The sequence below is a fragment of the Gigantopelta aegis genome, chromosome 4 (assembly GCF_016097555.1).
Source record: "Gigantopelta aegis isolate Gae_Host chromosome 4, Gae_host_genome, whole genome shotgun sequence".
NCBI lineage: Eukaryota > Metazoa > Mollusca > Gastropoda > Neomphalida > Peltospiridae > Gigantopelta > Gigantopelta aegis.
This window is the reverse complement of record NC_054702.1, coordinates 100,692,722-100,706,503: the sequence shown is the minus strand read 5'-3', so window position 1 is coordinate 100,706,503 and position 13,782 is coordinate 100,692,722. Positions and strand designations below refer to the sequence as shown.

Below are 13,782 nucleotides of genomic sequence, written 5' to 3'. Positions count from 1 at the left end.
TATGTTGGTGGGTACTGGGTTTATATTGCATAGCTATCAGGCCTATGTTGGTGGATACTGGGTTTATATTGCATAGCTATCAGGCCTATGTTGGTGGATACTGGGTTTATATTGCATAGCTATCAGGCCTATGTTGGTGGATACTGGGTTTATATCAGGCCTATGTTGGTGGGTACTGGGCTGATATCATACAGCTATCAGGCAAATACAGGGTTTATATCACATAGCTATCAGGTGAGTACTGGGTTTATATCACATAGCTATCAGGTGAGTACTGGGTTTATATCACATAGCTATCAGGCGAGTATTGGGTTTATATCACATAGCTATCAGGTGAGTACTGGGTTTATATCACATAGCTATCAGGCGAGTACTGGGTTTATATCACATAGCTATCAGGCGAGTACTGGGTTTATATCACATAGCTATCAGGCGAGTACTGGGTTTATATCACATAGTTATCAGGTGAGTACTGGGTTTATATCACATAGCTATTAGGCGAGTATTGGATGTATAACACATAGCTATCAGGTGAGTACTGGGTGTATAACACATAGCTATTAGGCGAGTATTGGGTGTATATCACATAGTTATCAGGTGAGTACTGGGTTTATATCACATAGCTATCAGGTGAGTACTGGGTTTATATCACATAGCTATCAGGTAAGTACCGGGATTATATCACATAGCTATCAGGCGAGTACTGGGTGTATATCTCATAGCTATACGGTGAGTACTGGGATTATATCACATAGCTATCAGGTGAGTACTGGGTTTATATCACATAGCTATACGGTGAGTACTGGGTTTATATCACATAGCTATACGGTGAGTACTGGGTTTATATCACATAGCTATCAGGCGAGTATTGGGTTTATATCACATAGCTATCAGGTGAGTACTGGGTTTATATCACATAGCTATCAGGTGAGTATTGGGTTTATATCACATAGCTATCAGGCGAGTACTGGGTTTATATCACACAGCTATCAGGTGAGTATTGGGTTTATATCACATAGCTATCAGGTGAGTACTGGGTTTATATTACATAGCTATCAGGTGAGTACAGGGTTTATATCACATAGCTATCAGGTGAGAACTGGGTTTATATCACATAGTTATTAGGTGACTACTGGGTGTATATCACATAGCTATTAGGCAAGTACTGGGTTAATATCACACAGCTATCAGGCAAGTACTGGGTTTATATTACATAACTATCAGGTGAGTACTGGGTTTATATCACATATCTATCAGGTGAGTACTGGGTGTATATCACATAGCTATTAGGCAAGTACTGGGTTTATATTACATAGCTATCAGGTGAGTACTGGGTGTATATCACATAGCTATTAGGCAAGTACTGGGTTTATATTACATAGCTATCAGGTGAGTACTGGGTGTATATCACATAGCTATTAGGCAAGTACTGGGTTTATATCACATAGCTATCAGGCCTTAGTCAGTGGGTACTGGGTTCATATCCTAGTATCTGCTTCCACCCAGGAAAGTGGATTAGTGCATAGTTAGTTGTTAGTGGTTAATGAGAGAGAAGTCAGTGTAGTGGCCTACCCAGTGAGTCATTAAACTCGGGTCTGGATAGGAGCCAGTACCAGGGTGTGAACCACTAAATCACTAAACACCTAGGCCAGTCATGAGTCACCAACCAAACATTCTTCCTTTCTAACATAATATAACTCTCTTTTGACTAAAAAGACACTTCACAAAGTTTGCATTTTTTTTTTTTAAATATCCGGGAAGTGACCCATATATTTGTCTATGTGAGTATTATTCAGTGAGTATCAAATCACATGCAATCTTTCAAACACAATAAAACGTATTTCATGCTGACTGTATGTTTCATAAAAAAAAACATCTGTAAGAAGTGGTATAGATTTTTGTTGTCAGTATCAGTTACCTTGACACCAGATGTAAATTCTCACGATTGCTATGCATATGTAGCTTCCTTTGTACACAATCTGAGTCAGTAAGCTGTGCATACACATTACTGTTAAACAAGCAAAGTTCATTAAAATTGTCAACTCAAATGAGAATACAGATTAGATTAGATATGATGTTTAATGACACCCCAGCACGAAAAATACGTTGACTATTAGGTGTCAAACTATGGTAATTCCACAACATTAAGTGATGATCAACATCAATATAAAAATTCAACAGTTAAATAAAAACATAATGTAAAGAAATGTGCAAAAAATACAAATATCACAGATAGGTAATATTAAAATTTAGAATAAAAGTCAGTATCACGGAAAAAATGTAATAAAGGTTCTGGATGGAATCGAAAGGGATTCTATCACATTTCTTTGACAAAATATATCTTTTTTAGTTTCCTTGAGATAAGTACACTCCACCAAAATGTGGCATACCGTCAGAGTACACTGACAGTGCTCACACTGAGGTGGAGGATCCTTCTTCAAGATAAATGAATGTGTCAAGTAAGTACAGTGTATGACCGATGGAGAATACAGGTAAATAGTAATGGTTATCTTGTTAAAACGTAAATCTGTTGTAAAATAAAAATTCAATACTGTTACTTAGGACTGAATGCCTGTGAAATAAAAATTCAATACTGTTACTTAGGACTGAATGCCTGTGCACCTCATTAGTTTTTAGTTCAAGTTTGCTAATATTTTGGTGCCCATCTACTTTGCTTCTAATCATATGCATCTAGTTTTAGATCAGCAATTAATTTTATTTTAGTTATTTTGGCTTAAACCATTTCTCTAATCATACATTTAAATTATTTTAATATTACCTACCAAGTCTATTGCAAATTCCGATTATTCCATTAATTTCCCACCACACTCCCACCTTTCACCCTGGACCTGTCCACTCGTTAGAAACTGAGCCCAGTGGAGGGGGTGCCATAACCTTTTGAGGATAGGGGCACATTAATAGCTTTTCAATATCCAAATCCATATTTTAAATTCTGAACACATGTATACCTCACCTATCTGGACTTTACTGTTTATCCAGAACAGGGGTGAGTGGTTAGTGGTTATTATTACAATGTAGTGCTTATATCTACATACCCACTGAACTGTTAAAACTCACTCTTGCTTTTAAAGAAAGAAATTTTATATTTAACGATGCACTCAACACATTTTATTTACGGTTATATGGCGTCAGACATATGGTTATGGACCACACAGATTTTGAGAGGAAACCCGCTGTCGCCACTACATGGGCTACTCTTTCCGATTAGCAGCAAGGGATCTTTTATTTGTGCTTCTCACAGGCAGGATAGCACAAACCATGGCCCTTGTTGAACCAGTTATGGATCACTGGTCGGTGCAAGTGGTTTACACCTACCCATTGAGCCTTGCGGAGCACTCACTCAGGGTTTGGAGTCGGTATCTGGATTAAAAAATCCCATGCCTCGACTGGGATCCGAACCCAGTACCTACCAGTCTGTAGACCGATGGCCTACCATGACGCCATCTCACCCATATTGATTTTTAAAATGTATTTTAAATGCAAATTAAGATGGCATATTCTATAGCTCCTTCACACCTCATGAGTTATTTCAGTGGTGAATGGTTCTAAACAATATACAGTAAAGTACTCTTATACCGAACTGGAAGGGACTATGATAGTTAGTTCATTATAGCAGTTGTTCGCTGTACACATTTGCATAAGTTAGTTATTAATGTATAGGGAGATAAAATGGGACTTTACGATCAGTTGATTCTGTGCAGTAATTCATTCTAAGCATGTTTGTTGTAAGTGTAGTTTCCTGTATAATGTGACTGGATTGGTGTTCCAAAATATATTCTAAGTTTGTACTGTGTGTACTAATACATAAGACAATGTTCATCTTGTTGCTAAGATACGAGAAGAGCTGGTGGACTAGCACAGCCAGGTAATCTGTGTCTGCATTCTGTCAATAAATAATTAAAACATCATCGTGATGTACTAATTACATTTAAGAACCAAGCGAATAACAAATGACTTCCTAAAGTCAGGATAACACACCCTTAAGTCTGGTACACAAGGTCATGTGTATATATCTTCATGACCTCAGGCAGACACATTTCATTGGCCAATTCAGAAGGGTGACTAATAGATTCAACCCTACTTTATTGTCATTTGAAAAAAATAATTATATGTATATTCTTAACCCATCCAAAGTGACCCTGTTATAAACAGGAAGTTGCTATGACACACATGCTCAATAATGTACCAGTCTATTTATTTTGTCAAATTCAACACAAAAAAAGGCTTATAGGTGTGCACATTAAGAGTAATTATGGGGTAGACTGCTAACAGTTGAGCTATAGTGAATTCACTAGTCATGAAATGCAGTGTTTTGACATAGTATACAATAGCTGTAGTCATCTATATCTATATATAAAAGATCTCTTGCTGCTAATCGAAAAAGAGTACCCATGAAATGGTGACAGCGGGTTTCGTCTATCAATATCTGTGTGGTCCTTAACCATATGTCCGACACCATATAACCATAAATAAAATATTTCTTTCTTCCATTGTTTAAGAGGAAGGACCTTGTCAAGTGTGATTGAGGACAAACTGCTGGTGGACTTGAAGTTAAAGATCAAACGAAACCAACTATAACTATCTCTACTGAATATTACCTGAAGAACTAAATGGATCCATTGTCTGAGAGGAAGGACCTCATCAAGTGTGACTGAGGACAAACTGCTGGCAGACTTGTAGTTAAAGATCAAACCCTGGGGACTCGCCAGCAGTTCCAGTATTAAATCACCATTATCAGCCCGCGTCTTCTGAACGAGAATTCTGAAATAACAAAACAAGATGTAGTCCATTTGCGTGAGAAGGGGTATAACTCTATAAACATTAATGTGTATATGCTAGAAATTTAAACTCATACCAACTCAAAATATTTTTTTTTACAAAAACTTTATATGTAAATTTAAAAAGTTTCTCAACAAATAACCATCAAATTATATAGATTAATTTCATTTGTAATATAGGGGTGAAGGAAGGAATATGGCGTCAGACATATGGTTAAGGACCACACGAATAATGAGGGAGGTAACCTGTTGTCACCACTTCATGTGCTACTCTTTTCGATTAGTAGCAAGGGATCTTTTGTATGCACCATCCCATAGACAGGCCTTTGATGTACCAATTGTGGTGCACTGGTTGGAGCGAAATATAGGGGTGAAGACAAAATGCTAGAAGCGCATTGTTATCGAAGAAATCAATAATGCAGTACACATAGACTAAAGGTAGAACTGTGCATGCTTTATGTTCACTGTTCCATCAGTTGTCTTCATACCTGCATTGCAAAATAAGATTTAACCTATGCAATTTGATGATAATTTGTAAAAAAAAACTTTTCTATTTACACTGAAATATTTTTCTAAAAATGTTGAGTTGGTATGTATTAAAATTAAATCATGTTTTTCCATTGATGTTAACTTTATTCATTATAGAGTTATATGCCAAGTTGTCGGTTCCCTTTTGATGTAAATGGACTACAAAGTTTGTCACACAACTAGTTACTTATCTATAAACAACACCGAAGTTCTCTTGAGCTTATTGCTTTGTTAGCACTAAACTCCTAAATGCAAGCACATATCAAGTATGGGATTTTAATGTCATAATTCAGGTTTGAAGATTGAGCTGTATCAAAGTTACATAATGTACAAAATTATAAACTCACAAAAAATGTGCCCATAAAATTCTTGCAGGGTAAAGGATTGTTTATACATGTATATGCATGTATAGGCCTGTTTTCTTTTTGTTTTCTTCTTCTATTTTTTGTTGTTATATTTCATTGCATAAGACCTATTTCTTTATGGTGTGTTTATGTTACTTTTGACTAACATAATGTGATACTTCCTTGTTTGCAGTTTTGCCTCATTATGTCCATATGTGTCAACAATCAAGTGATACTAAAACTTACATAACTAACTACTAACACAGAAGACATTTAGTAATAACAAAGTCAGGCTTGTTAAATATTCAGATGGAAAATTGCATTTGAATGAACATATGGACATTTAAATTTGCTTTACACATGTAATCTGGAAACACCTGCTACAAGTAAATAAACCAACGTTCTTGTCAACAGACGTCTGACAGTGACATGAACTTCAAGGGGATCAATATATATAAACTCGTACACAAATGTGCTCATAAACTCAGCTTTATTATTTCAAACTGACAAAAGAATACAAGGTAGACAGCTAGAGATGTAACACACATACTGTATACACTGAGAGAATCAATTTTAGGAAGACTTGGTACTGTAGACCAAATCTCAGTCACTATTAGTGTTGTAATGTCTGTATAAAGTACAGTTTTGTTTTTGTTTTTGTTTAACAACACCACTAGAGCACATTGATTTATTAATCATCGGCTAATGGATGTCAAACATTTGGTAATTTTGACATATACAGTAGTCTTAGAGAAGAAACCCACTACATTTTTCCAATAGTATCAAGGGATCTTTTATATGCACTATCCCACAGACAGGATAGCACTTACCATGGTCTTTTATTATCAGTCGTGGTGCACTGGCTGGAACGAGAAATAGCCCAATGGTCCCACCGACAGGGATCGATCCCAGACCCACTGTGTATCAGGTGAACATTTTACCACTGGACTATGTCTCACCCCAAGGTACACAGATGCCATATGGGACTGAATGTCAGTAATGAGTGATTGATTTAAAACATAGTTTATTGTACAAAGAACAAAAGAAACGGGCACAAACTTGACGACTTACGAGACTCTTTTCTATATGTCAGTAATGTGAGACTGAATGTTAGCAACAGTTAGCTTCATGCCACTATGGATGAGGATTTAGGTTGCAGTCACTATTTTCTGTTAGTGTGATCCCTTATTTTTTTCCATAAGTATAGGAAAGGTAACATTTCAAGAGACCAGAGAATGTCTTCAACATGGAATACCATTACAAAAAAGTATAATAAAGTAGATCAAGCAAGGTGTGAGAAGTTGTAAGTTTATATTCGCCTCAGTACATGGAGATCAAGCATCCACAAACACCCTCCATTCCTTTTCATCTATGATATGCTGCCAGGTATGTCAGTAATCATGGTATGTGAATGTTCCATAGAGAAAACAGATATAAAAGTTCCCGTGCTGATTAATAATTTCAAATAATAGATTGTTATGACTTTATAAAAATAAGCAGGTACCAAGGATGTTGTGTAGGTAGAAAGGGTAGAAGATAGTATAAACAGGAAAAATTTTTTTTAAAACCCCCATCAAAATAGCTCCACCTCTTTCAGATTCCTTTTTGTGATAGAAGGTTAACTTTTCCCAAACATTCACACCCTGTGCAATCCCTGCTGGAAACCTACTTAATTTAGCTTACTTTTAATAAAACTTAAAGACATGCATGTTCAAAACACTTGCTATCTTACTTTCTTTAGTAAGTTTATTCTTTCATAACTTTGCTCAATTTAAAATTTCTCTTTTAGGTATGTAAAAGATACATAAAAAAATATTTATTTTGTGAACTATCTAAAAATATTAACAATTATCAACAACCGTTACATATTGTTTTATTTTTAGTACACCACAATAATTATATCTGATACATCTCTAGTATGTCATACCAACATGTATCATTTGAATTTGTATTGGTTACCCCTGCGCGTGCTGTAACCTCACCGTGGTGCAGGGGTGTAACATTCTCTTTGAGAATGGCCAATACAGCACAAATTGAAGTTTAGAGTAAAATTCGGTGTCTGTAAAATTCTGTGATATTTGTATTTGTATTTTGCACAGTTCTTTACACTGTTTTTGTTTAAACCTTGAATTGTTATATTGATGTTGATCATCACTTTATTTATTTGCATTACCATAGTTTGACACCCAATAGCCGATGTATTTTTCGTGCTGGGGTGTCGTTAAACATTCATTCATTCATTCATTCATTCATTCATTCATTCATTCATTCATTCATTCATTGTATTGGTTAACATTAAATTAAGTATTTCTGAAAATACTAAAAAGAAAAAATGTACACATGTAGAAATTTAAATTTAAGTTAAACAATCAAATCATGTAGAAACACCTGTTGCATGTTTTCCAATAAAAAAAGTTTTTACTTATTAAAAGAATGTCGACATCCACTTTAGGTGATCAATAGAAATGTTTACCCAGTAGTACATGACACACACAGATGTTTATGTATTGGTAAATTCAGCTTTGTTATTGATTGACAACTGGCAAAGGGACAGGCGAAGACATCTGGTGATATGTTATTCAACTTTCTTCCAAGTGTTATACCGGATGAAGCAAACTAAGCCAACATGTCAACAAGAAAACTAAATAATTTCAGATGCGATAATATACAGAAAATATATATATAGATACTCATATATAATGTTTGTTTTGAATAAAATATGACAAAAATTGATGAATGTTATAGAACATGAAATTGTTATGTTTGGGAAAAGATATGAAATTGTTATGTTTGGGACAAGATATGAAATTGTTATATTTAGGACAAGATATGAAATTGTTATGTTTGGGACAAGATATGAAATTGTTATATTTGGGACAAGATATGTCTTTTTTTTTGCTTTGTACAAGATATGTCATTTTTATGTTTGGGGCAAGATATGAAATTTTTATGTTTGGGACAAGATATGAAATTTTTATGTTTGAAACAAGATGTGTCATTTTTATGTTTGGGACAAGATATGTAGTAATTTTTATGTTTGGACAAGATATGTCATATTTATATTTGGTACAAGATATTTTGAATATTAAACATTTCAGTTGCCTGTTTGTCCAGTAGCATAATGTTAAAAAAATACACATCAAATTTGTGAATAAAAATCGGTTTGGGATTGATCTCCATCAGTGGGCCCATTAAGCTATTTCTCACTCCAGCCAGTGCACCATGACTGGTACATCAAAGACCATGGTATGTGCTATCCTGTCTACGGGATGATGCATATAAAAGATCCCTTGCTGCTAATCGAAAAGAGTAGCCCATGAAGTGGTGACAGCGGATTTCCTCTCTCAATATCGTTGTGGTCTGACGCAATATAACCATAAATAAAATGTGTTGAGTGCATCATTAAATCTTTCCTATTAAAATGCCCATATCCAATGAAGGTTCAGGCATGCCCATCTCAGATTTAGCCTCTGACATCACTAGTGACCAATTCTGGGACAGGTCGAGGGGATGTCTAATGAGGTAGATGACTTATTGCACATGTTTATATATAGTAAATATTCTAGATACCACAGAGTATAATCCCATTCCTTTTACTGTGTTAAATTAATACACATAATATTCAGGGGTAAAAATTAACAAAATGTCCATTGGCCTCGGAAACTACATGTCTAGAAAGGTTACTAGTCCCTCCCCCTCCCCCTCCCAACACACACTGTTATTAGTTGGAACATGAGCATGGCTGTGATGACGAACAGAACATTATTTTTATCCTGCATCCACCGTTTCTACTGACAGAATATGATGATGGATAAAGCAAAGCCATATTCTGCTTAGCAGGATATGACTTTTGACGTTACATGAGTGACGTCATACACATAGCTACATTACAAAATCACTCATTTGACCTCTAGGTTATTGTACAATGCGGCTGAAATAACAGAAATAATAGCTTTTCCCTTTAATGTTTATGGTCTGCAGGATAAAGATAATAACTAGTTAATGACATCGGATATCTGCTTTATCCTGTTTGGGCCGAATGAGAAATTCCACTCTGCTCTACACATTCTTACCTTCACAGGATAAAGCAGATATCCAACGTCATTAACTAGTTATTTTCTATATATTTTCAAATAATATTTTGACATTTAGGAGGTAACTTTTTTCATAGTGCGGTATCTTCAATTACCAAAGTAGCCTGGTGGTAAAACGTTTGCTTAGTGCATGGTCCATCTAGGAATGATCCTCATGGATGGGCCATGCAATGGGCTATTTCTCATTTCAGCCAATGCACCACAACTGATGTAACAAAGGCTATGGAATGTACTATATTCTATCTATGGGACAATGCATAATAAAATATTTCTTTCTTTCTTTCAATCACTGACATTTTAAAATTTATTAAACAAATATTCCACAATCTAGAAAGGGTTAAAATTAATAATTTCAAGCATTGATATTTCAATCCAAAGGTATACAAACATAGATCTACATAAAGATCTTCATATGCATATCTTGCCTTGGAAACAAGTTCAACGGAATGATAATTACATAAAATATTCATGAACCATCTGTCTGCAGCTGGATGTGCAATGCTGAATCTGCTAGTCAAACTCTGCTGAGAATAATTAAAGATTTAACACAATCACACTTACCTGAACCAGTCTTAATTAGTTTTTCTGACTCAGGATTTCTTTACCAGGTCAAATCAATAAAACAAACTAACAAAAACTATAACAATTAAACAGTTTCGTTTGTATTTAAAAAAACAATTGTACTGACATTAAAATTATTAAAAGAATATGGAATGTTTTTTTGGGTTTTTTTGCTGATGTTTAAATTACTTTTATGGCAGTGGATTGCAAAGATAAGACATTTGAAGTTAATCAATTTTTATTACAGTAGGTGAAATGATTCATTGAGGTGCGGGACATAGCCCAGTGGTAAAGTGTTCGCTTGATGTGCGGTCGGTCTAGGATCGATCCCTGTCAGTGGACCCATTGGGCTATTTCTCATTCCAGCCAGTGCTCCACAACTGGTGTAACAAAGGCCATGGTATGTACTATCCTGTCTGTGGGATGGTGCATATAAAAGATTCGAAAAGAGTAGCCCATGAAGTGGTGACAGCGGGTTTCCTCTCTCAATATCTGTGTGGTCCTTAATCATATGTCTGACGCCATATAACTGTAAATAAAATGTGTTGAGTGTGTCATTAAATAAAACATTTCTTTTTTTTGATTTATTGAATGTTTGAAACATTGGTTATTAACTGTATTATATGTATGTACAAATAGCTACCATTTACTGAGCACTACACTATCAGTTAAAATTTGTTTTGCTTAATGACACAACTAGACCACATCGATTTATTAAACATTTGTTAATTTTGACATTTAGTCTTACAGAGGTAACCTTCAAGGTAACCTAAGGTTCAATTAGTAGCAAGGGATATTTTATATGCATCATTCCAGACAGGATAGCACATATCATGTCCTTTGATATACCAGTCATGGCACACTGGCTGGAATGGGAAATATTCCAATGTGCCCTCCGATAGGGATTGATCCTAAACCGACCACACATCAGACAAGTGCTTTACCACTGGGCTACATCACGCCACACTACATTATCAGATATTCCTATAATTAACCAGAGATACACCTACAGTGATACAACAGGTACATGTACACTCTCATTTTTTGTCCTGGTAGCTAACAAATTTGGCCTGGCCCATGGTATTAACTAACTATGACAGATAGCAGGGGAGCCTAGTGGCAGCAAGCTACTTAAAAATCAGCATGTTTAGTAGGTCTGTATTTCATTACATTTTATTTTATTAAATATAAAGTTAATATTGTTATACATTTCCTTCACCCTGCAATAAATTATTTTTGTCCACATTATACTAAGTTATAAACTGTATGTGTCTTTTAATATAGCTATAAGTGACATGCTCTTTAGAGTTGCTAGTCTAAACCCATAGTTAAAGCTGACAAGAAATGGTAGGTGCATGACAATTGACAAGCACCTGTCTTGAACAGAGACAAAGATTTGGATGGGGTTTTTTGTGCTACAGAAGTAAGGTGGTTGAAAGATAGGAGCTGCAATGGAGAGAAATGCAAAGTGTTAACAGAAAACTCCCCAAATAGATTTTTAAAATCTCCCTTAATAAAGAACAGAAACTCCCTGCAACTCACCCAGGTTTAGTGTTTTCTATCCAGCACCAAACAGAAATGGAAAAGGCTCCACTGTTACCAATATTTGGTGAGAATGTTGAAAGAAGGTAACATTTGTCTCCCGCGCTAGAAATCACTGTAGAATATTGCTCCACAGAACTGTTTGGTCTTACATTCACAGTGTCCGTATTAACACAGGTGGGGAGACCGGGACTTAAAGCATCCAAGAGATTGATTGCAGGTGGAAGTCGCGTTCTACTAGTGCACGTTTGAACACAGAAACGCTGCAAGCAAGTATCCACAGAATGCGACAGAGTGGAACTCCGACAGTAGGCATTTCTCAGAGGTAATCCACAAGTACTCGCCGAGGGTTCTGTCCAGATATTCCTGCCTTTGGCAGCGTTAAAGAGTGGTGGAAACTTTCTGGATGTAGCACTCGCTGACATGGCTGGTGTGAAAGTTGACAAGAAAAGCAGAAACGAAAACAAACTGAATTTATGAACGCCACGACAGATTTTGATCTTCATTTTAACAGTCGAGAAAAAGAAATCAAAACACATTTTTACATGGTCTGCACCATTCAAGAAGTTGGAGAAAACATGTCCTCCGTGAAGCAGTTCCATTCACCGTATGAGACTTAACACTGGGAACCCCCTCAACGTCAATTACATCGATCTCTTTGATCTTGCCGCCAGTCTATACCTTGACCAGGTGTTGCGTGCGACATCAATATAGGCCACGGCAGATGGAGGTAATCACACTACAACACTCATGGGAATGTATGTCGATGCATATTAGAACAGCTTAGCACGGCAGTGATTAAACACCGTTAAGTTTTTTACCAAGAAAAAGACAAAGTATTGCGAGATAGCTGCTATGCTATCCTTGCCCGACGGTTATAGGATTAACTACTTTTAGCGCACTGGCTCTGTAACAAAACTATTATACACCTACTGTCATTTTGGTTACGACAGTCTGGACTCTGACTTGTATCCAATATACTGGAAAGGATTTCATGCGTGATAAAATTTGTTTACAGCACATGGGCTTATTAGCATAAAAAATAAATAGATAGGCTACCCGGTCGAACTGAAATGTCTTTCAGAGTTTCCTCCCTTGTAATATGCTACGTACAGACGTCAAATAATAATAATTCTCGTTCCAGCCAGTGCACCACGACTGATATAAAATCGAAGGCCGTGGCATGTGCTATCCTGTCTGTGGAAGGGTGCATATACAGGGGCGTAGCGTGATCTGGACCTGTGGGGGGGGGGGGGGGGGGGTTCGAATATGAACCAAGTGGACCTTTTTCTATTTGATTTTTGCACCACCAGAAACTCCATATGTATAAATCTGTATGTTTTAGTTCTGCAAGCGGACCATTTGCTTCAGCGGGGTGGGGGTGGGGGGGGGGGGGGGGGGACACCCGAACCCCCCTAGCCTACGCCCCTGATATAACACATTCCTTTCTACTAATGTACCGTGTTTCCTCTCTAAAAAAAATGAATGAATGAAAGAAGGTTTAACGACACCCCAGCACGAAAAATCACATCGGCTATTGGGTGTCAAACTATGGTAAATGCAAAAACAATTGTTTTATGATCAACAGCAATATAAAAATTCAACAGTTAAATTAAAACACAGTGTAAAGAGCTGTGCAAAAATACAAATATCACAGATAGATAAAATTAAAATTTACAATAAAAGTCAGTATCTCGAAGAAATTGTAATAAAAGTTGTTTCCTCTCTAAGACTAATATATATCAGAATTACCAAATGTTTTACCTCCAATAGTCGACGATTAATAACCGGCCTCGACGGTGTCGTGGTTAAGGCTGGTAGGTACAGGGTTCGTAGCCCGGTACCGGCTCCCACCCAGTGCGAGCTTTAACGACTTAATGGTAGGTGTAAGACACCCTCTTTTCTCTGCCCCTG

At 36.3% G+C, this 13,782-nt stretch overlaps 1 protein-coding gene across 1 annotated transcript in view; it reads right to left on the bottom strand.

Annotated features, from left to right (window-relative positions):
• The window catches only part of LOC121370112 (usherin-like), a 94,355-nt gene extending 81,576 nt beyond the window's left edge, over positions 1-12,779 (bottom strand). Inside the window, exons 1-2 of the mRNA XM_041495215.1 lie at positions 11,869-12,779; positions 4,620-4,782 (exon numbers count right to left, since the gene is read on the bottom strand). Of these exons, the coding sequence (XP_041351149.1) occupies positions 4,620-4,782; positions 11,869-12,470 (765 nt within the window). The 5' untranslated portion in view covers positions 12,471-12,779. The remainder of the gene's footprint in view (positions 1-4,619; positions 4,783-11,868) is intronic.
• Positions 12,780-13,782: the final 1,003 nt, after the last annotated feature.